At 36.3% G+C, this 24597-nt stretch overlaps 1 protein-coding gene across 5 annotated transcripts; it reads left to right on the top strand.

The window, feature by feature from the left end:
- The first annotated feature begins 855 nt into the window (after positions 1–855).
- LOC139719882 (uncharacterized) lies at positions 856–23200 on the top strand. 5 transcript variants are annotated; one of them, XM_071631267.1, is made up of 5 exons: positions 878–993; positions 5656–5688; positions 6077–6226; positions 19738–20041; positions 20784–23200. In XM_071631267.1, exons 3-5 carry the CDS (start codon positions 6146–6148, stop codon positions 21059–21061), a joined length of 663 nt encoding a protein of 220 aa, XP_071487368.1. In that variant the 5' UTR covers positions 878–993; positions 5656–5688; positions 6077–6145; the 3' UTR covers positions 21062–23200. The 5 variants fall into 5 exon arrangements, with proteins under 5 accessions (XP_071487370.1, XP_071487367.1, XP_071487369.1 ...); XM_071631266.1 differs by lacking the exon at positions 5656–5688 and having other exon boundaries at positions 861–993; XM_071631268.1 differs by lacking the exon at positions 5656–5688 and having other exon boundaries at positions 861–993; positions 19741–20041.
- Positions 23201–24597: the final 1397 nt, after the last annotated feature.

Here is a 24597-nt window from a genome sequence, read left to right on the forward strand (position 1 = left end):
TTCTGAAGCAAATAATTTTCACACAACAATAGATATATGATGTACTCTTAAATGAAGCCCACAAGGATTAGAACAATCATCCCCCAGCATTCCCACTGATTCCCACTGATCAGTTACTAGCCATCCCCTTTAAGTCATTATTCGTTCTCTTATGTATTATTTCTGAGGGTCCCATCATATCGAACAAGCTTTGCTTTTTAGTGGGACCCTCCATTTCCATTCCCATCCTTGTACTATGCATATATATATTATACCCTAAAAATGCAGTTATATTCTTACTCATGATCACGTGTATTTTGTTAAATTACTTTTTTTAGTTTATTACAAATATGTTCTATTAATGCATTGTATATGATTTTCCCTGTTTATTTAATGGATCTGAAAATAAGTTGAATTAGATTTAATTGAATTGTCTTCTCCGCTACGCATACATGATTGTAGGGCCTATACTTTCGTCTTTGAAAATTCTGTTTTAGATGTCTTCTTTATTGCTGGTGTCTGTTCGTTGAAGACGTATTATCTGTTACATTGAATTTGGACGAGTCTTATTAATGGTTAGTTCTGTTTGTTCGTTGTTGTTTTTTAGTCTTTAAACGGTCATTTCTTGATGAAGAGGAATTGTTCTATATTGCTGTAGTTAAAGTCATTGATTTCAACCTGTAAAGCAGACATAGCTACAGAAGAACAATTAATTGACAAGACCTGCAATAATAACCTTATACGTAAATTATCAAAAAAGTCTGTGAAAATTACATCCTGTACATAGACAAAAACCTACGCGACTGAAAGCAGGCTACGAAATCATGACAATATAGGCCGGGGATTCCCCGCACTGATTCCCCGCGTGATGTCCTTTCACACTAATGACTAATGTAGCTGAAACGTTACAGCTCGTAACAAACAAACCAAACGAGTGCCTGAGTTCATATCAAGTTGAGTGCATCTGTGAAAGCGTGCAAAATGGGTGAAGGTATCAGTCAAGAAGCTACACAGGTAAGCATTTCTAATGAGACACGGTTACTGACTTCACTTTGTGAAAACCGTTGAGCTACATGTAGTACAATCATGTACTATAATACGTCAGATCACCTGACTGGTCTGGTCCCGTGACGATAGTGACTGATAGTGACTGGATTGTACTCTAAATTCGTGGTAATGTACATAGCCTCTGTGTAGATGAGACATGTATGCAAACAATATCTATTTCCCTTTTTCATGAGCAGAATCATGTCTGTAAGGTAAAGGAAAATAGAAGAAATTGCTCGTTCAGACATACATGTAATTTATGGGGTTCATCAACGCAGACAAATATTGTACTGGTAAATGGTTAACGCTGAAGACGAGTGTTTTCATAGCCCGACCAGACGCCGCCGTGCGTAGCACAGCGAGAGGACTGTGTATGCATCTCTATAGTATACTAGTAGTGTACATGAAGTTGGTGATTGACTTTGCGTGCAGAGCATGCCATATTGCCTACATCATTGAAAATAAGCCTTCAGTACATGTAAGTCATTTTTGCTCCATTCAACAGTTCGTTTCCGCTGATAATCATCTGATCCTGAAAACGATTATTTTTTTGAGGGTTGCCTGGAACCAACAAAAAATGTTGAATTTCATTCTTTCATTCATCCATCCATTCATTCATTCATTCATTCATTCATTCATTCATTTTTTTCATTTTCAACAGAAACATATAAATACATTACAGAAATTAAATACATACAAATGTAGATTTCATCATAAGACAAAATAAAGGATAAGTTAACAAAATATTGTAAGTATTCGGAAATGCTGGAAATGGGGAAGAATGCTAGAAAGCAATGCTTGTAGGGAGCATCCACCCCCCCCCCCCGCGTAATACAAGAAATTATCATAAGATTGACTCTACGTGACATTCCCTATCCCCATTTCATAGCATGAAAAATGGTCCTTTCCGACACGACGAAGGAGAGCGATAAGGAAGGAAATAGGAAAGGGGAGGGAGAGGGCTTGTAATGGGGGGGGGGGGGGGGTGGTAGTAGGGAGTGTGATCCATAAAAAGTTGTGCTGCTATATAGGTGTAACTCTGCGAACCATCGGCGTTATCATCATTAATATAGTTGCTATTTGACGTCAATATATCTGATAAAGAAGCCGTGTTGTACAGTGCGTATCAAAAAAAAGGTAATCCAACTTTGGAGGGCTACTATTTCATAATTATCAGCTATTGAGAGCACACTTTTATTTGTGAGGAAAGGGGAACTCTTCCTCTTTCCATTGATACCTATTTATGTCGATAAATGTCATGCATGACTGAGCACATGAACTTTAAAGACAACAATGACAAATTGCACTTTTCCAAGATTGCGTGTTATTGTGAAGGAACAATGCATGTCTCACTGCATGGATGAGATCTGTCAATGAAAGTGGCCATTTAGGCCAGCCTGTACGAATGCAGATTTGTGTTTAGGGTTTGTGTTTAGGGTTTTTTCCTAACCTTTTATGGTTCATAGCCTTTAAGATGGCCACCTGTTGGATAGCTAAAGTCACTCCCACAGAGGCCAACCCACACAATCGATTTTCTCTGTTCATATTCAGCACATTGCTCGCAGCGACAAACCATGTCTTAAATGTGAAGAGAGAAGAATGGATACTGGTTTAGCCTTTATGGGAAGGGCCAAGTTTTCAACAACGTGGCCATGTTGAAGGCTATGAACCATAAATGGTTAGAAGAAACCCTCAACACGAACCTGCAGTCATGCAGGCTGGCCTGATGATTCGACCACCTGCATTGACAGATCTCATCCATGCAGTGAGATATGCATTGTTCCTTCACAGTAACATGCAAACTTGGAAAACGTGCAATTTGTCATTGTTGTCTTTAAAGTTCATGTGCTCAGTCATGCATGATATTTTTCAACATAAATAGGTATCAATGGAAAAAGGAAGAGTTTCCCTTTCCTCGCAACTAACATTGCGCTCTCCATAGCCGACAATTATAAAATAGCAGCCCTCCAAAGGTGGATTACCTTTTTTTTTGATACGCACTGTATAGTTGCCATGGGACAATACAATGACATTGTGCTGAATTTACTCTAGAATTGAATAGAAAAGAATTGTGTTTCAAAAGCTCTAACAGTTCATTCAGAAATCTAGCAATGTGTGTCTAGTAGATAAATAATACGATTACTTTTTCTCGGTATCTGTACCTCAAGGCTGATGACTGATGCTTCAAAGTTGTAAACATTGAGTATCCAATTAACAAGCAGACAAAAGCAAAAGAACACATTTTGTCCATAATTTATATCGTTATTTCTTATACTTGCATTGACTAGTTTCCTGCACATGCACCAGCACATTCCTCATCCCAGGAATATTTGAATATTTGATAATTACGTAAGGGGGTCATTCTATAACGATGATCGAACGAAATTACGTTGTGCGTAAAATAGTGTAACTTGATTTTTGATTTGATTTGATTTGATTTGATTTGATTTATTCACAAAATGCATATACATACATTATTCACAAATATGCACATAGTTTGTACATGAAACATATTACACATTTTGTCTGGATCGTCATAAGCTATGAAAAGCTTGACTGGGACGTCCAGTATGGATAACGTACACATATTATGTACATAAACATCATTTATAAAAATGTGTTATGCGCGTTCAATTTGTTCATAGATAGGAAGATGAGAGAAAGAGCGAAAAAGAAAGAAAAGTGAGAGGAAAAGATAAGGAGAGGGATACTCTACATCATGGTAGTTAAAGGTATACAAGATTGACAATTCTGGTAACAACTAACATAGAAAGACTCGCTGCTATTATGTACGTAGTGTACGTATGACAAAATAAACCTGTGAACCTGGGGTAAGACAGCAGGCAAGAACCATGCAAATAGTATTGTTTAAACGTATTTGCAAAGAAGGGTATTCTTTACTAGTCTTCTGAAAGTATGCTTTGATTGGCACCGTCGCACTTCACGAGAAAGAGAATTCCAGATGTCAGGACCGGCATGTCGTATGGATCGATGGGCAAGGGCAGTTTTTGGATTTTCTAGGTGCACGTTTGTCGAGGTTCTGGTTGAATAACTATGAATAGCCAAATTAAAACGAAACATGTTTAACAGGTTGGTGGGAAGTTCTTGCGAATGGAATCTATACATAAAGACAGCACTTTGGAGGTAATGAATGTCGTAAATGGAGAGTGTACGCAATTGAAAAAACAATGGGTTTGCATGAGACCTGTAATCCGAGTTCGTGCAAATACGAACAGCTTTTTTTCTGAAGGAGAAACATTGAGTTGAGTTTAGTCTTCTGACAAGCCCACACGATATTGCAGTAAGAAATATAAGGCAGGATAATGGAATTATAAATGGTGAACAACGTAGAGCTTGATATGTATGGTCTGAGTTTGTACAATATTCCAACTCCGCGTGCTACAGAAGTCACAACATTGGCAATATGCAGATTCCAGTTCAACTTGTCATTTATAGTAATGCCTAAAAACTTCGTACTTTCTTTCTGTTCAATTTTCATGTCATCTATAATAATATCAAAATGAATGCCAGAGTTTAATGATCGTTGACTTTTGAACTTTATATAATTTGTCTTTTCTACATTTAATGATAACTTATTGCTTCTGAACCATTCGGAGACTTTGGGTAATTCTGTATTCATAGTGTCAATAAGACGCTCAAGATTATGATCAGAAAGAAATACATTGGTATCATCTGCAAATAGAATGAAATGAAGTAAAGAGGATGAATTACAGATATTACAGAATTACAGAACTTAAAGGGTCAATTTAGTCCAATTATTAGTCTGATATAAAAGAATAAAATCTTACGAGTTTAACGGTAAAAATTTGACTGAAATCGGATGAAAAATAAGGAAGTTATGACATTTTTAAGTTTTGCTAATCTCCGCAAAACAGTTCTTGTACAGTGGATACGAAATGCAAATGAGTGAGCTAACTATGCATGTCACACCCTCATAATTTTCCATTGATCGTGTAAAAAAAAAAATGGCGAAAACTCAATGTTTCTGTCATTGAAGTATGAAACATGATGCTATTCCTGGTTGAATAATATCAGAATAATAATCAGTTAGATATATCAGGATTTGAGCCTCATATTTGAGCCTCATAATAACGTTTGAATGACAAACAAAAAATTTAATAATTTTATGTACAAACCATAAGTTGTGAGGGGATGACATGGTCGCTTTGCCATTCGCACATTCATATTGACTGTTCAAGAACTGTTTTCCCCCAAAATAGCAAAACTTCAAATGATAACTTCCGTATTTTTCATCCAATCTCGATCAAAATGATACCATTGAATTCGTAATATTTTACTCTTTCTTATCAGACTAACTTGGACTGGATTTCCCCTTTAAAGTGTGTGTGTGTGTGTGTTTTTTTTTTTACAAAGTAACAAAAATAGAGACAGTCTTGCAGCTCCCACTTCACCCTTATCATCGCGAATTGATCATTTGTTACCAGTGGACTACTGAATAGTCTGCTCATCATGCCCATACTGGCCATGCAGCCAGTATAAGTACATATTTAATTGGATAAGGAAGAGATTGGTTATATATCCAGACTTCTTCCTCTTTTTCTCTTTTTTTTCACGGTGCTTTATTTTTCCTTCGATATTCTCTTCCAGAGAGGCCCACATTCTACCAGCTCTGCTTTTTAAGTGGGTACCTCCATTTTTTTGCGCTTTAAGCAAGGTTATACATGTACACTAATTGGACCACTTCTGTTTCTGTTATATATACTACACTGTGTAATTATTATAAGGTTCATCAATTATTGTATAGTCTTTCATTCTTCATTGTTCATTTTATATTATTCTCTGCTATCAAAGGAAGTGAACTATATGTTTTGTCGAAAAATGAAATAAACTTTGAAATTGAAATTGAATTAAATATATACGTAGGCCTATATACATTACAGCTGTATATCATGCAGACATATTCAAACATGACTTTCAAAACTCTTTTTAGAACATGATACCAAATAATAACTTGCGATTTTATGTTACTACATGAACATCGAAAATCTATCTTTTATATTTTATGCAGTCGTGCAGTTAAAGTGGAACCCACGGTCATTTAATAGCCTGGCATGAAAACTATAGCGAAAATAACAGTATGTCGAGAGGTGCTAATCCGTCAGACAACGCTCGGGAGAAGTCTCCATCAGGAATCAATGAAAGAATTCCCCTTATCCAGGTATATCTTTTGTGTCCTTCATTCCGTTGCTGCGTCGAAGCAGTGCAAAGATATTTGCATAAAGATTGGTTACTGTATTCACCAAAGTTTCTTTTTCGACACGTTGGAGCAGTTGAATCTTATACGTTTTCCAATTAAACATCGAAGGAAAATGATGGATGTGAATTCGGATTCTATGTAGCTTCCCTTAAACGACCAAAAAAAAAAAAAAAAAAAGATCGAAACGTTACACACACACAGACACTTTTTTTTGTTTTATAATATTCTTTATTTGAGCTTCATTCAATATGAAATCCATATTAACAATACAATTAATACATCCACCAACAAAAACGAAAGCAGCTGTATTCTTCTTTCTTGTGCTGCTAAATCATTTTTCAAACATACAGTACGATATATTTGATTCTTTTTACCAAATCACTCCTTGTTTTTATAAGAGAAATGACATAAAATCTGCATAATTCTCAGAAAAAGCTATTTTGATCAGCCTAATCAAGCCAATCCGAATGTGCCTATCACTCACACACCGAATGAGAAATGTGTGCTACTCAATCACTTTTTTACTTAACTTCCTTCTTTTTTTTTTTTTTTTGGCAGAGCACACGCTATATACATAAATATATCAGATAAGATATAACTCTTAAAGGGGAAAAAATTCTTGATCAACTTGATCAGATTGCTCAATATCCACTTCATTACATAAATTCTCTTACACTCTCTTGAGAATACAGCATTTCCTGAAACATATCATTAAAAAAACATTCTTTACTTAACCGAACAAAACTCATTATCTTTTCTATCTAACCTATCAACCACCCCTCCCCCCCCCACAGCACAAAATAACCATATGTGTATATCATCAAAACAAACCATATTCCTGCCTAACCCCTTAACCATTATTTTACTATTGCCTAACTACATCTACCTAACCCTGACCATCCCCACCTATTTCCCCACTAACCATTACTCTACTCTTACCTAACTACATCTACCTATAACCTTAACCATCCCCACCTATTTCCCCACTAACATACCCCCCCATAGCCTTCCCTCAACACACACACCCATATATGCACTACACATCAACCAAAACAACAACAACAACAACATACCCACCAGTGCGCACTCACAAACACCAACATTTGCACGCCAAATCACACTACATACTTGTGGTATCTTGGTTACCTGTTTCTCTGACAGTTAGACACACACCAAATTAAAACCGAAGCTAACTAAACATTTTACATGGGGGGAGAAAAAAAGTGACCACCATAATGCTGATACATATACCGATTCCTAAACATTAATACGGCAAAAACCTATATAAACTGACCATACATCTGACTCTATGAAAGTTTCAACTGCTCTCATTTTTGGAAATGAAAACCAAGCTTACCTGCTTTAACCGCATCGTTCTTTTCCTCCACTATAAAATCCAAAACAAATTTCTTTATCTTTTCCCTCTTGGGTAACTTATTTTGTTCTCTTGACCGAAATATTACAATTTTCATCAAAACTATCAAAGCATTCACGCATTTGATTCGATTTGAACTACCTCGTAAACCCAAGAAGATATCTCTCCATTCTAATTCTTCTAACTCAACTAAATCATAAAACTCAATAAGAAACTGCCATATCGGCTTTACTTTCACACAAAAAAAAATATATGTGAACAAGTTTCCCTTTCCAATTGACAAAAAGAACAAAGATTATCATTCACAAAACCAAACTTAAACAAATGTTCCCTTGTATATATCATCCCGTGTAACAACATAAACTGAAATTCCCTATGTTTACTAAGTAAAGTCGTGCTTCTAGGTCTGATAAGTAAATTTCTAATTTCCTTATCACTGAAATCATACGTCACTTCACCATATCTTATTTCCAGGGTATACAATTCTTGTAAAGCTGTAACTAAATACTCATACACTATTTTTGACTTAATATTTTGAAATTCTAATATTCTACCAAAAATCTTCACCTGTATATCATAATTTAATACATCAATTTGCTGAAACCTTACACTCCCTGTGGACTCTTTCCACTTTTCTGGAAAAACATAAATATCATTTATCTTAAATATACCATTTCCCATGATACCTAAATTTCGAAAATACCCAACGGGTTTAATAAAACCTCCTTGTAAAATATGATGTACATTATAAACACCCTTTTCATATAAATCACAATCAAAAATACTCTTCCCTTTTATACATATTTTTCTATTATTAAATATAAGTGGATTCATCACTTCATCTTCAAAATTCCTACATTTATCCATTTCCTGCCATACCTTAACCATTTCTAAATAAAAAGGTGGAACTGGATTTGTCAATGTCAATCTAGACCATTCATAATCACATAAAAATAAAAGCCTTCCTCCTACTAATCGAAAACTAAAATCAAAATACATTTTTCACCCAGATTTCTTCTCACCATACAATAAACGTTTCAACCACATAATACGTTGCGTTTTGACAAACAGCTTAAAATTTATCATTCACAGTCCCCCATTAACATAATCTTGATACATAATATTCCTTTTTACCCGGTCTTTACCATTCCACAAAAATTCAAAAATCATCTTATCCAATTCAGGAAATATCCATTGAGGAACAACTATAAGTGATGAAACATGATTTAACCTTGATAATGCATAAGTTTTCAACAAATGGATTTTCCCATGAGTGTTAAATCACGCTGTTTCCACCATCCTAACAACTTTTTTTATTCTACTTAATATTTCTTTAAAATTGATCTCATTCTTCCCCCTCACATCTCTTGCAAAATTCACCCCAAAAATTTTATCTGCATCAACATATTTTCCAGATACAGATAATACAGGTTTCTCTGTATCCTTACCCATCCACAAAAAATTAAATTTTTCTTTATTTACAATTAAACCGCTTATTTTCTCGAATTCATCAAAAATTTACTGTAACCTATTTAAAGATTTTATGTCCTTTATAAACAACGAAATATCATCCGCATATAAAATCTGCTTTATTTCATTTCCCCCAAAACATATTCCTTTAACAGTGTTATCTTTCCTTACTACTTGTGTCAGTGTTTCAATTACTAATAAAAACAAATACGGAGACAGGGGATCACCTTGCCTAACCCCTCTCTTGATTTTGAAATAACCAGTAGAGTGCCCTCCATTCATAACACAACTGCTAAATATCCTTATAACGCACCTTAACCCAGGAACAAAACGATTCACCGAAACCAAACCTATGTAAGACCCGAAATGAAAATTCATGTGCAACTGAATCAAACGCTTTTTCGAAATCCACTGTGACCAAAAACCCACTTGTGTAGTGCAAAGAATGACATAACATATCATCTACTAATCTTACCGCTTCTCCTATATTCCTATTCTTAATGTACCCAACTTGATCAAAATGAATAATCTCTCCCAAAACTTCTTTAATTCTATTTGATAACACCTTAGATAATATCTTATAATCTACATTCAAAAGTGTAATAAACATTGGTCTATAATTTTTGATGTATAATACATCCCCGTTTTCTTTTTCTAATAAAGTAACACCTTGCTTTTCTGATATTGATAAAGCCCCTTCATCATATACCTCATTCAGAGCATCTACAACTATTTGCCCCAGAACCGACCAGAAAGTGAGATAAAACTCCACTGTGAAACCATCGTTTCCAGGAGCTTTATTACCTTTCATTTCTTTTAAAACCATAAAACATTCATTTATATTAACTTTCCCTTCACAACTTTCTCTACTCTCTTCACTTAATTTCGGAATATCATCAAAAAATACACAATTTCTATCATGAATATTTTCATCATTATTAGAATACAACTTTTCATAAAATAACCTAATTACTTTCATTATTCCATTTACATCCTTTACCAACTGTTCTTTATTATCATATATTTCCTTAATAACACTTTTCTTTTTATTAGATTTGAACAATTGTTCAAAATATTGTGTTTTTGTTTCTCCTTCTTCAAACCATTCAGCCCTAGACCGAACTCTCATACCTTGTCGAGAATACTCATATATTTTTCGTAACTCCGATTTCTTCTCCTCTATATCATCTACTACCGCATTGCTGGATGAAACTAATATCTGGTTCTCTAATTCCTCAATATCTCTTTCTAACTCCTCTATTCTACTTCTTCTCAATTTTGCTTTATCTTTAGAATAACTCATAATATATCCCCTCATTTTCATTTTTCATAAAATCCCATAACAATCGTTTATCCTGAATACTCAAACTCAATTCTTCCCTTAATCTAATTATTTCATTACTAAATTTTTCAACAAATTCTCTATCCATACATAAACTGTTATTAAATTTCCAATATGACTTACCATAACAAAATGTATATACCAACTGTTCAGCCTGTAACAAAACACCAGAGTGATCATAACAATCGTTTTTTGGTTCTAAATCTCACTTGAATAAGTTGGATATTAATTGTATTTCGATTGTAGGTAATGATATTCCTCTGTCAAAGTCATGTCGCAATCTGGGTGTTATGTTTGACTCTCACATGGCTATGTCCGATCAAATCACCAACATTTCTAAATCAGTCCGTTATCAATTGCGCAATATTGGTTTTATTCGCAAGTATTTGACTCGCTCTGCCACGGAAAAACTTGTTCATGCACTTATTTCTTCACGCCTTGATTTCGGTAATGGTTTGTTTTTCAATCTACCAAACTCGCAAATTGCCCAATTACAAAAGCTACAAAATGCCGCTGCACGTATTGTTTCTTTGTCAAGTAAACGCAGTCATATCACACCTATCCTGAAGAGTCTTCATTGGTTGCCTGTACAGGAGCGTATTCGGTTTAAGATACTTCTTTTGGTTTATCATGTTATTGAGGGAACAGCTCCTGATTACAATGTTTGTTTGTTTCGTCAATACCAACCTTCACGAACTCTTCGATCCTCAACTTCAGGTCTCTTACATATTCCGTTTTCTAGGAAATCTTGGGGGGAACGAGCTTTCGCTCACGCTGGACCAACACTGTGGAATTCACTTCCTCGTGAGCTGAAAGACTCGAGCTCTATAACATCTTTCAGGAGTAATTTAAAATCCTATCTGTTTAGCAGTGCATTTTGAAGACCAGTGTCTTTTGAAGACAGACTTTCATGTCTTTTTTTCTGCTTCTTCATCCTTCTTCTATTACTGTGATGTACTTGTATTTTCAATCTGTTTGCTTTGATGTACAATTGTAAAGCGCCTTGAGCATTTAATCAAAGTGGAGAACGGCGCTATAGAAATTGTATGTATTATTATTATTATTATTATCAGGCGTTATTGACGTTATTTAATTTCACACTTTTTCACAGAGTGTTGTAAACTAGAAGAACAAAACCAGTAATCTGAACGGCTTTGAATAACAGGCCATTTTTGTCTGAACGTAAATTGTTGTTTGCAGATTTCTCTTTCTCCATATATCTATCAAATTATATTTATTCAAAAAATCTTCAAATTTTCATTAAAAACAGTTTTCAACACCTTCCTTGGTCCCATATAATCTAAACTTCCATTCATTATCAAATTAAAATCCCCTCCTATAAAAAACAATTGATTAGGATTATACAACCTAGATACACTAATATCTAATTTCTGCAAAAACTCCACTTGCATTCTCTCTATATCTCTTGTAGGGAAATAACAATTTCCCATTACCAAAGTAACCCCTTGCATACCACTTTTTCAATCTTTAATTTTAAATGTGAAGATATCAACGTTAATACACCCTTACTATGATTTGATCCATGACTGAAAAACATAGGTCCGTCCCAATCTAACTTCCATATATCTTCCACCTCTCGTGTACTATATGTTTCTTGTAATAGAATTATATCACTCCCTTTACTTTTACACCATTCAAAAATATTCTTCCTGTTCAATTTATCTCTTATTCCTCTTACATTTAAAGACATAAATGTACAAAAAGACAGACTATTCATATACTACATCACATATCCCAAAAATTCTAACAACCTTATTCCCAACAGATTGTTCAATCACACCCCAAACATACCCATAAAGAACTTTCTTTCCCAGGACATTTCTTCCCAACTGATTACACAGACAGAAAATCGCAAAGTGCGAAATTGCGCTGACTGAAAATAACTCCTCAAAATGGAAACAGGCAACCCTACCACGACTTGACATCCCATAACATTCACGCTCACAACACCTCAAGCACACAACACTCACCTCACACCCTTTACTCCTAGAATTAATCCCCTCTCCCTCCCTCCTATTACAGCCTAACTTATCCCAATATCTAATTCGGTGACAAAAACCTGATACCCATGTGCTATATATACCTACCCTGTACATAACTTCAAACACTACAAAAATAAACCTCCATACCAAAACAACTAACCCACTTTCCATAACATAAGGAGATGATTGAAAGCGGCCCTCCACCAAAGCCATACCAAAAAAAAAAAGAGTTTCTGGAAAGTCTGCGTACTTTACACACATAATTTAACAGTAATTTGCTTACCCGACATACATGAACTGATTTGAACCGGGTAGATAATAATAACTTCTTTTATATTAGATACCCCCCCCCCCCAAAAAAAAAAAAAAAAAAAAAAAAAAAAATATTCAAATTATGCATAAAGAATGTGAAGCATACCGAACCAAGAATTCGTACATTCTGGGTGTGGTGCGACACGCACCAAAACCCGTATCGATGGGCAAAAAAAAAAAAAAAAAAAAAAAAAAAAACATTGTATAAATATAGTGTATAAATCACCCGAGAGCCTGACAGTTTACATATATGGCAGGCATCCCAGCGAAAAAACAAAGCAAAACTGGTTCTGCCCATGCCAAACCAAGAATTCGTACATTCTGGGTGTGGTGTAGTACACACCGAAAATTATAACAATAGGCGTCCTCACACCAGCCTCCCGAGTCTATAACTCTGGAAACCTCCGAAACAGCAGTATAAATCAATGCGAACCATCGCGCCACTTGATAACGCTCGGGCCAATGCGAATAATAAAGGAAATAGCGCGCCAATTTGCGATCGCGAAAAGAAGAAAAATATATATATACATATATATCCCGGGCCCAGATCCCCACCGGGCTGATGTGAAAACGCCCAATGAGCACAAAAAAAAACAACAACAAACAAACAAACAAACAAACAAACAAGACATTAGGCGTCTCCACACCAGCCCGACAAGAAACATTTTTCCAATCTCCCAAGTCAACAAACAAACAAACAAACAAACAAGACATTAGGCGTCTCCACACCAGCCCGACAAGAAACATTTTTCCAATCTCCCAAGTCAAAAAACAGCGCGCCACCCCAAAACATCGGGCCGATGCGAAAACGCCCATTGTGTATTAATGTAACAATAACAGCATCACCCCGAGCCTGACAGTTTGCCTACATGGCAGGCATACCAGCAAGAAACTGGTTCTGTCCAGTTGGGAATTACAAAACTGTCTGTTTTGACTTTCGAAACATGTCATACGCAACCGCCCTAAAACTACATATATTTCCTCCCTTTTATTGAGTGTAAATACAAGTATGCAATTCCATAACTTAAAGACAAAACTTTCTATCAGCAATGGTATGGGTGGACTGGGAATCCATAAAAATTTGATTTAAAAAAAAGAAAGAAAAAAAAAAGGAAGAAGAATTAACCATACCTACAAAGTAAGTGTTTAAACATCTTTCACCACACCCCTAACTATAATTCATCTACAAAGCATAACCATGCCCTTTTCAACTTCAAAAGGCATTAGAATTCCACCAAGTGAGGCGGAACTCTCATCAATTGAGTGAACTTATAAAGACCCACTGGAATTTAACAACCAGATTTAACTTACATGCATAGCAAACCATGAACACATCTGAGCCTACTGCAATAATGGTATTAAATGCACGACTGACTACCCACGTTTTTGGCGCCAAACCTGGCTTATTCATATAAACATAGCATATGCGAAGCTACTTCACACTTGCTGTATCACACTTTTGTTCTGGGTATAATTCAGCTCACTCATCAGGCCGTAGACCCCTTTTAAGCATCAATGAGCTTACAATCTCACAACTTCAACAGGCCACATTCACAAGGCTCAGTAATTGCATAAAATTTGCATCAAAGTGCATCAAAAGAAATTTGCATCAAAGGAATTTGACAAACAGATTTAACTTACATGCATAGTAAGCCATTAACACATCTGAGCAGACTATGGTAATGCATGACTGACTGCCCACGTTTTTGGCGGCAAAAACCTGGCTATTCATATAAACATAACATGTGAGAAGCTACTTCACATCCGCTGTATGTTCTGGATAAGATTCAGCCCACTCAGGCCATAGACCCCTTTAACAATAAGCATCAATGAGCTTACAATTTCACAACTTCAACAGGCCACATTCACAATGCTAAGTAATTGCATGAAATTTGCATCAAAGGGCATCAAAAGAAATTTGCATCAAAGGAATTTGACAAACAGATTTAACTTACATGCATAGTAAGCCATTAACACATCTGAGCAGACTATGGTAATGCATGACTGACTGCCCACGTTTTTGGCGGCAAAAACCTGGCTATTCATATAAACATAACATGTGAGAAGCTACTTCACATCCGCTGTATGTTCTGGATAAGATTCAGCCCACTCAGGCCATAGACCCCTTTAACAATAAGCATCAATGAGCTTACAATTTCACAACTTCAACAGGCCACATTCACAATGCTAAGTAATTGCATGAAATTTGCATCAAAGGGCATCAAAAGAAATTTGCATCAAAGGAATTTGACAAACAGATTTAACTTATATGCATAGCAAACCATGAACACATTTGAGCAGACTGCAATTATGGTAGTGCATGAATGACTGCCAACGTTTTTGGCGCAAAAACCTGGCTTATTCATATAAACACAACATGTGAGAAGCTACTTCACACTCGCTGTATGTTCTGGGTATAATTCAGCTCACTCATCAGGTCATAAACCCCTTTTAATCATCAATGAGCATACAATCTCACAACTTCAACAGGCCACAGTCACAAGGCTCAGTAATTACAAAAAATTTGCATCAAAGGGCATCAAAAAAATTTGCATCAAAGGAATTTGACAAACAGATTTAACTTACATGCATAGTAAGCCATTAACACATCTGAGCAGACTATGGTAATGCATGACTGACTGCCCACGTTTTTGGCGGCAAAAACCTGGCTATTCATATAAACATGACATGTGAGAAGCTACTTCACACCCGCTGTATGTTCTGGGTATAATTAAGCCCACTCAGGCCATACACCCCTTTAAGCATCAATGAGCATACAATCTCACACCTTCAACAGGCCACATTACATAAAATTTGCATCAAAAGGCATTAGAATTCAACAAAAATTGAATTCAACAAAGAGAGACGGAACTCTCATCCCCAATTGGGTAGCCGTAGAAATTCCCTGGAATGTTACCAACGAAAGACAAAACTTGACTATGCATACAGAATACGTTTCTAAACAACTTCCACCTACACCCTTAATTATAATTTGCATACATTGCCAACCATGGACAAATTTGAGCACACTGCAATATAATGCATAAATGACTGCCCACCCTTTAACACCAAAATGTGGTTTATTCTCTCAACGATAAACTTTCTTTCCCCAACTATATAAAATATTTTTAAATAATTTGTGCACCATTAAAAAACAAACAAAAATAAAGTTATTCTTTAAAGTCTTCCCAAACACATACCCAAAATGTGTCAGTGAAACCTTTATACACCCCTATACACAGGTATATTTAACCCATTTCCTGATTATATACTATAAATCCTAATTTAATTTTCACGTCAGAGGTGAAGAACAAAATGACCTACTAATAAACTGCAAAACTATAATATTCCTATAAACCTTAAAATAATCATTACTTTTTTTTCCTTTTTCTCTTCTTCATTTCTACCTATCAAAATACCGATTCCAAAACTTAAGAGGCAGAAAATAAAGCTTACCTCCCCCTTTCTTTATAGATTATATCTGCTCCAAACAAATTTCATTCTCTAGGTAAGTTACTAAGCCCAGGATTAAAAAACAGCAACAAATAACCCTGAATGAAGTGCTCATGACATTTGCATGATGTAAATAAGAAATAGTCAGATTTTGACCATTTGCTGGGGTGCTCATGATGTAAATAAGGAATCGTCAAATTTTGAAGTCAGCTTTTACCTCTGCCGAAAAAAAAAAGGAACAGGGACAACAGACCATTCTATATAGATATTACTCTCATCTTCAGTAGTGTCTTATTGTCTTTTAAACCTCTGCAAGTCTTTTTCATCAAATAATGTAATATTACCACCACAAAAAAGAAAGAAAAAAAAAGAGAAAAGAAAAAGAAAAACCAAGAACCTTGCCAAGTGACATTCCGTACAGTATCTCATACTTATAACAAAGAACGAGTCTATAGCCTTCTATTATTATAACAAAAAAGAAAAAGAAAAAAAGGAAGATACATCACGATATCAACGACCGTGCACCCAAAAAGGGGCAGGGCCTATAACCTTGTCTCTTGAAAGTTCTAACCATGAAATGAAAAAGGAACCATCATGCATATCATTCTGGCGATAGTGTTTACAGAATATTATACAAAAACCTTTTTCTTTTCTTTAGGTGCCGAGGTCTCTCTTACAGACACAGATTCTCACGAGACTTCTCCTTGAATGAAACTTAGCTATTTCCTTCAGCTGGAAGAATATTTCTTTTCAATGTCAAAACACCATTCCAAAACTTAACACCATAAATCCCTACAAAAAAAAATCCTTTTTTTTTTTGTAGACACACGCACACACACACACACACACATACAAACTATGATTTCTAAGGTTCTTGAAGTTCGAAAAAGTGAAACTTTCAATATCATGTACGGAAACTGGGTGGTCAATAATGACCTTTTAAAAGTGCTATTGTTTCGAATTCTGCAGTATTTCTCTCTCTCTCTCTCTCTCTCTCTCTCTTTACAGTGGAATAATTCACAAAGCAAACACTGGCGAAGACTGGCGAAGATGTTATGATATAAAACACAGTAACTGAGACTGAAAATTGTAGATTTGATCAGACAGATAACGGTTAAAAGAGAAAACAAAGGCGTTTCAATTTCGTTTCGACAGTTCATAGTGCCACTGCCGTCGATGTCGGGGTCAAATCTCGGGCTGGTTTACTATTTTTACTTGTGTATCACAACAAATCGAAAGTTGTTTTCTTTTTTTTTTGTATACGGATAGCAACGACATACAACAGCCATGATATTTTAGATTATTACCTATACGAGGGAGTTTTGCGAGGCAATTCCGGTTGTTATTTGGCAGGGTTAAAGGTCAGGAGTTGTTATTTTGCAGGGTTAAAGGTCAGCAGTCAATATGCTTTTCGTCACGTCGCTGCGTAACAGTAACAGTATGTGCAAACAATGCAATCTTCCGGTTTGGGGAGGTGGGAAGAGAAAGAGTGGAATCTCTCTTCCCACCTCCGATCGACCACGAAAAGAAAACATTCCAGGACGTCCAGGGTGTCAGTTACACGCACCACAGAAGAACGCTGATAAATCAACTCATACAAAGGTCGACCACTTACAGCAGCACTAGGCAATGACTAGTCCATTTGTGATCAGTAATTGCACAGTGACCATCAGTTTTACAACTCTCAAACTTTAAACAGAGAAGTAAAAATAAAGTGTAAGAACGTTCAGAAGTTTGAAGTTTACCTGTTACAACTACATGCATCTTTGAAGTTGGAGTTGAATGATATACATTGATGAACAATTTTGCAATTATTCAACACGTTGATGGTCTACAGGTAGTCAAATGTGGCTTGATCTCTTATATATAGTGTATAGCCGTATTTACACATTTTCTTAATTTACCTAGGGGGGTAGGTAATAATTATGATATTGACTGGCCTTTCTTTCGGGAGGTACCAGATACATATTGCCCGCACTGAAAACATATTGCCCTCGTCTTCGACTCGGGCAATATGCTTTCAGTTTGGGCAATATTTTCTGGTACCTCCCTCAGGGCCAGTCAATATTATATAATTATTACCTTTACGAGGGAGTTTTGCGAGGCAATTCCGGTTGTTATTTTGGAGGGTTAAAGGTCAGGAGTTGTTATTTTGCAGGGTTAAAGGTCAGCGGTCAATATGCTTTTCGCCACGTCGCTGCGGAACAGTAGCAGTATGTGCAAACAGTGCAATCTTCCGGTTTGGGGAGGTGGGAAGAGAAAGAGTGGAATTTCTCTCCCCACCTCCCTGCTCTAAACGTAAATATTCCGATCGACCACGAAAAGAAAACATTCCAGGACGTCCAGGGTGTCAGTTACACGCACCGCAGAAGAACGCTGATAAATCAACTCATACAAGGTCGACCACTTACAGCAGCACTAGGCAATGTGACTAGTCCATTTGTGATCAGTAATTGCACAGTGACCATCAGTTTTACAACTCTCAAACTTTTAAAAGAGAAGTAAAAATAAAGTGTAAGAACGTTCAGAAGTTTGAAGTTGGAGTTGAATGATATACACTGATGAACAATTTTGCAATTGTTCAACATGTTGATGGTCTACAGGTAGTCAAATGTGGCTTGATCTGTATCATATATACTGTAGTGTATAGCCGTATTTACATATTTTCTTAATTTACCTAGGGGGATAGGTAATAATTATGATATTGACTGGCCTTTCTTTCGGGAGGTACCAGATAAATATTGCCCGCACTGAAAACATATTGCCCTCGTCTTCGACTCGGGCAATATGCTTTCAGTTTGGGCAATATTTTCTGGTACCTCCCTCAGGGCCAGTCAATATAATATAATTATTCAAATTCCATACCGGTCACTGACATGATATCCATAGGACAAAATGTTGAAAGAATCCGTCCGATTTTCCTCTCTTTTGTGCACTAAACGAAGGAACATAAAATGTTGGTAATGTCTCCTCTATAGCTGATAAGATAACGCAGCGAAAAAGCAAGGTTGGTTGATTTAATTTCCAATCTTTTTCTTGATTTACATGCCATGAATATGACAATAATGATTTGCACTTCTTTTATTCCTTTTACTAATCCCTCACTGCATTCATACATACTGTGCATGATAGAGACATACGTTTTTTGTTTAATTGACACTATATTTTGAAAGGTATAATAACACTCGCTTGCAATATTAACCTCCATACATTTTTTGTGTGTGTATCTGTACAGTTGCTGTGTTATACCAATATAATGGTAGATAAAAAATATCATATTGAAACTTGAACACGAATTACGTTTTACAAACGTATAGCATCAAACTTGATAATGTGCACTTTGTTTATAGCGAAGAGGTTGACGTACTATAATTATAGTTCAGGGTTCAAGAGTTGCCATCGTATAGGGCCAGCTGATATCAAGACCCCAGTCAGCCAGTAGCGACGGTATACTACAGTCATCAACATATTTTGCACAGGGTTTGTGTATAAATCCATTCTGATTCTTTTCCTCCAGCAGCCGCAGCCGCAGCCACAACAGCAGACGCAGTCGCAGCAGAAGAGAATTGTAGTCACCGTTGGTACTACCGGAGACTCAGAACTTGTGGCTGGTCTCATGGAATTTTTACGTAAGCAAGGCGTTGTAAGGAGTGCCAACTTCAGAGAGATACCATATAACGTGAGAGACATGGATCAGCTCGAGTTCGATGACGTGGACGTGTTTATTCTCTGTCATTCCATCAAAAACAGAAGGCTGTCTATCACTGACGTCACAGATTCTCTCTACGATCGGTTACTTCAGAGAGCTTGTCACAATCTTGGTATGCAGACATTCGAATTTTAAGATACTTGGCAAAAAAAAAAGAAGAGAGAAAACGGTATCGATATAATAATGTACTCCGCAAATGAAGGTTGATGATAAAGTAATGTGAGGGAATCAGGGTGTAGTCGACCTTTTGTCTGTCCGTTGCAAAAGCGACTACTTCCAAAGTTTTTCTTAACAAACGATTTGCCCTCTAGTGTTGGCGTCGACAACATTTTTTTCTTTTTTTTTTTGAGGGGGGGGGGGCCGAGTAAAATGTGTGATATTGTATGATATCATAATATACTAAAATATGCGGAAAGAATGCATATCTTGTCCAAAGAGTCTACATAAACATTAATGTGGAGCAAACAGCTTCTACAGTTTTGAAACCATTCAAAGGGAGGTGGCAAGATAAAGGCGTTTGAGGGATTGACGTGCAACGCATACCATTTTCTCGTGTGGTGAAAGAGCAATTATTCATCTTTGAATAACTTAATAATATAACTCGGCAATTTCTGGTAAAAAAAAAGATAAATAAATCCTTGCTTTTTTTTAAAGGAGACTAAGGGAAATCAGCAGTCCCTTCGATTTCCAACAACTTTTATTTATCATAGTAAAGTCAAATACTATATGAGTGTATTTCATTACACTATGTTTTCACTAATCACCGTGACGTACATGTTGACGTATAAGATTCTATTCAATCAATTAGCGATACGATCTTCATTATGAAATATGGCTTACGGTTTTTCTCTCAGGAAAGAGCAAGGTCATCATTCTCGTTTACGACTTCAAATCAAATGATCTTCAAGCCGATGCCCTTGCAATCAAATTGCAATCGTTTAAGATCCAGCAGACAACGGCATGCAGGAAGTCGTCGGCTGTGGTGTTTGCCGGACAGTGTGCTTCATCACCGCCTGAGCTCCCGCAGGATCAACTCGAAAAACTCCAGAGCAGCTTGCAGGCAGCAGCCTCGCCACCAATCATGGAGACAATTATTGTCCTGTTGAGAAAATGTTTAATCTGTGCAATTTGAAGGAAAAAGCCAGATTCTTCCATAATGGTGGTTTGACTTTGTTATACTGTTCATAAGTTACATCATGATACGTGTACATGTACTGATTGTCATGTATTCCCATTATCCTACTGGGGTGCTGTACCTGCCAGGTTGTCTGCAGTAGACCTTGCCCATTTACTTTAACACCGAAACGAGAAGGGTGTTTTTTGTTTGTTTGTTTGTTTGTTTGTTTGTTTGTTTGTTTGTTTTTTCACTTGTCTATTTAATTCAACGGTAGATGATTGTCTGTCAGGCTGCATAGTTCATTGGCGTGAGAAGGATATGAGGGCATCACCGCGTTCAATTCGTTCAAGATAAACTACGAGTAAACTTTGTCAGTAACAATCGTGTATGCTCTATTTACAATTACCGCGTGATTTGCTATTGTCAATCACGTTTTTATGCATCCGCCACGAAATGTCGCCGGAGGCATTGGGCCGAATGCATAAACGCTAGCAATTGCTTGTGCTAGCCTTTTACTCGAATCCGTATGCATAAAAACAAGCAATTGCTTGCAAGCAGAAGCTTTTGCTAGCAAGCACTATAGCTATTGCTTGCTGCCCGCAAGCAATTGCTTAGAGACCAAGCATTTGCTTAAAAACGTATGCATAAAACATACCATTTGCTAGTTCTTGCTAGCAATTGCTTACGATTTTCCAAGCTCTGTAAAATGAGCTTGAGCTTTTGCTTAACCGGAACGTTCCCTTTTAAGTATCATTTTCATATTTATGAAAGAAAGACCACACTTGTGATGGAGTGGTATAAATCTACAAGAAATTACTCATAAGTAGTGTAAGAAACTTTTTCATTTCAACAACGAGAATGTCCAGTGGTTAGCACGCAAAATGTGATGAAATCCAGGTAGGATGTCTGACTTCGGTGGAGAGCGAGGAGACCTCTCTCTCTCCACGTGCGATCTGGCAGATACGGGCTGCTGTAAGCTGCAGTGATGGGAATCGGCCAGTAATACGTGTGTGTGTATAGATGTGTGTGTATGTGTCTTTGTGTGCATTTCATAACTCTTCTGCTATGTCAGGAAATGTTTCCACACACACATGCCCTTTCAAATACATGCTGCCACACTCGCCTTTGTTCTTGTGTTCGCATAGGCGTGACATCCCTTTTGTTGAAAACGCAAGCAATTGCTTGTGCGGGACAAGCAAAAGGTATTGGCATAAGCAAAAGATTATGCATATGGATTTAAGCAATTGCTTGAGCTAGACCTTTTGCTAGACGAGCTTGTGCTTTTGCTTGAAGCAATTGCTTACAAGCAATTGCTTGTTTTATGCATTCGGCCCATTATGTTTTCGGGTTGTCCGTCCGTCCGTCCGTCCTTCCGTCCGTCCGTCCTTCAGTCCGTAATCAATTTTATGGACAGCGTATCTAAAAAACTGTTAGAGGTATTCTAATGAAACTTGGCATGTATATGTATGAGTGAGTGAAGTTGTGCCTATCAACTTTTGGGCGCACATGTTCAAGGTCAAAGGTCAAAAGGTCAAGGTCAAATACTCAAAATTTCACTATTTCCCCTATATCCATGACTTGGTACATACATGAACTATTAAATAAAGATTCCCCAGAGAGAGCTTTGGGTCATGAGGTCAAAGGTCAAAGGTCATGTGAAAATGTTAAAATTTCACTTTTTTCTCCATATCTCACAAATATTTCAAGGTATCTTCATGGAACTAAGTATATATATGCATGTATTGACTGGCAGTGATCATGTAAGGAATTTAGAGGTCATGGGTCAAAGGTCAGGGGTCAAAGTCAAGGTCAATTCATCAAGATGTCATTATTTCTCTATTATGCATGCAATGCCCTCAGGATTTTTTCTTGAACCTTTGTCTAGTGTATGTATGTATTATCCAATACAGATTCTCTTGGAAGTTTCTTGCCAAAAGGTCAAAGGTCAAGTGAAAGTGCTAAATTTCACTTCTTCTTTAAACTTATAAAAGGGTCAAAAGTTGGGTACAAATTCTCAAATCCCCAAATGCCTGCACTCTTAGACAGTATAGCCATTCATCCAAATAAACCTAGTTCAAGGAATGTGAACACTCAATGCGTTTGTGACAAAGCTGTCATTTTAATATTTTGCTAGTTATGTGAAACTGTCATCACACACTGATATAGACCTATTTGGAGAACCATGCATTATAGCGGAAGCATACCAGTCGCCATAGCGACATTTCTAGTTAAACATGCACTAATTCTATTAGTAAGATCAGAATGGAATCACAGTGGTCTGATAAGGGATCGTAACGTGGTCAGTACTTGGCATAGTTGTTATTGTGCCTAGAATGGATAATAGCAAAATCCTCGATGGTTGTTTTCGACTAAAACCAAATAAGCAACTAATTTCTATCCATGTCATTTGCATAAGATATTTTTAAAATGCTAATTGGCATTCATTCTCAACTGAACGTATTCGGACCACGACGTTTTTCTTAAATACAATGAAATGAGAAAATATTTATCACTTTTCTTTTCATGTTTTATTCATCTGCACACTGCCGCCTGCCTAGCTCAGACTATCCATCACTGTCAGAGTGAGAGAATATTCAAGATTTTTTTTTCTTTCCCTAAAGGGTAATCATTTCCAAAGGAAAGTTAAGGAAGGCTTCCATATAATATGTATGTATATATATATATATATATATATATATATATATATACATATACATACATACATACATACATATATGTGTGTAAGTGTATGTATACGTGTGTAAATCGCCATTCCACGAAAATGTGATGTCCGAAACGTGTTACGACTTATGAATGTAACACCTGAACATTTGATGTCTACCCATACCATTACAAATAAGTTTGAAATTGATGGTATTAAAGATCGACGTATCAGTACCTTTGTTCAGGTAATATTATGAGAATAATATCATTATTATCTATTATTATATAGCTATACTAATACCATTTTCGTTATAACTTCAGTACAACTGTATATGTCTTTGAGTATAGATACAATGCTAATCGCTTCCAACTTTATATACTTTTCAAACATAATCACTTCCAACTATCAGATATGACTCATGCTAATGATGGGTCTAATGTCTTTCACATAATATAACTGGTATATATTGTGCAAAGAGTGGATGACTTGCTTCATCGCGATGAGCAGCACTGAACTGACAAAGTAGTTGATACAGCTCAGTTATATTTGATTTTCTTCTGAAACTGGCTCTCTGGACATGGGGAAAATGCCTTTATGACTATTCTTCTAAAATCTTGTTCCTATGGTGTAGCTGTACGTGTGTGTCTGTGTATATTTTGGTTATATTCCATGATAACGAATGTTAAGGAAGGCTTCCATGTGTATAATATATACTTGTATGTAAGTGTATGCATGCATGTGATATCGCCATTCCGCCAAAATGTGATGTCTGAAACGTGTTGCAACTCATGAATGTAACACCGAAACATTGAATATCTATCATAATGACTGCAAATAAGTTTGAAATTGATGATTTTCAAAATCGACGTATCAGTACCTTTATTCA

Source organism: Diadema antillarum, unplaced genomic scaffold, assembly GCF_040938485.1.
Source record: "Diadema antillarum isolate AM-2024a unplaced genomic scaffold, OU_Dant_1.0 scf00000116, whole genome shotgun sequence".
In the NCBI taxonomy this organism is placed as follows: domain Eukaryota; kingdom Metazoa; phylum Echinodermata; class Echinoidea; order Diadematoida; family Diadematidae; genus Diadema; species Diadema antillarum.

Coding starts and splice junctions, on each gene's coding strand:
- LOC139719882 (XM_071631266.1), top strand. CDS start 6,146: ATGTCGAGAGGTGCTAATCCGTCAGACAACGCTCGGGAGAAGTCTCCA. Junction 6,227..19,737: donor AAAGAATTCCCCTTATCCAG/GTATATCTTTTG, acceptor CTTTTCCTCCAG/CAGCCGCAGCCGCAGCCACA. Junction 20,042..20,783: donor GAGAGCTTGTCACAATCTTG/GTATGCAGACAT, acceptor TTTTTCTCTCAG/GAAAGAGCAAGGTCATCATT.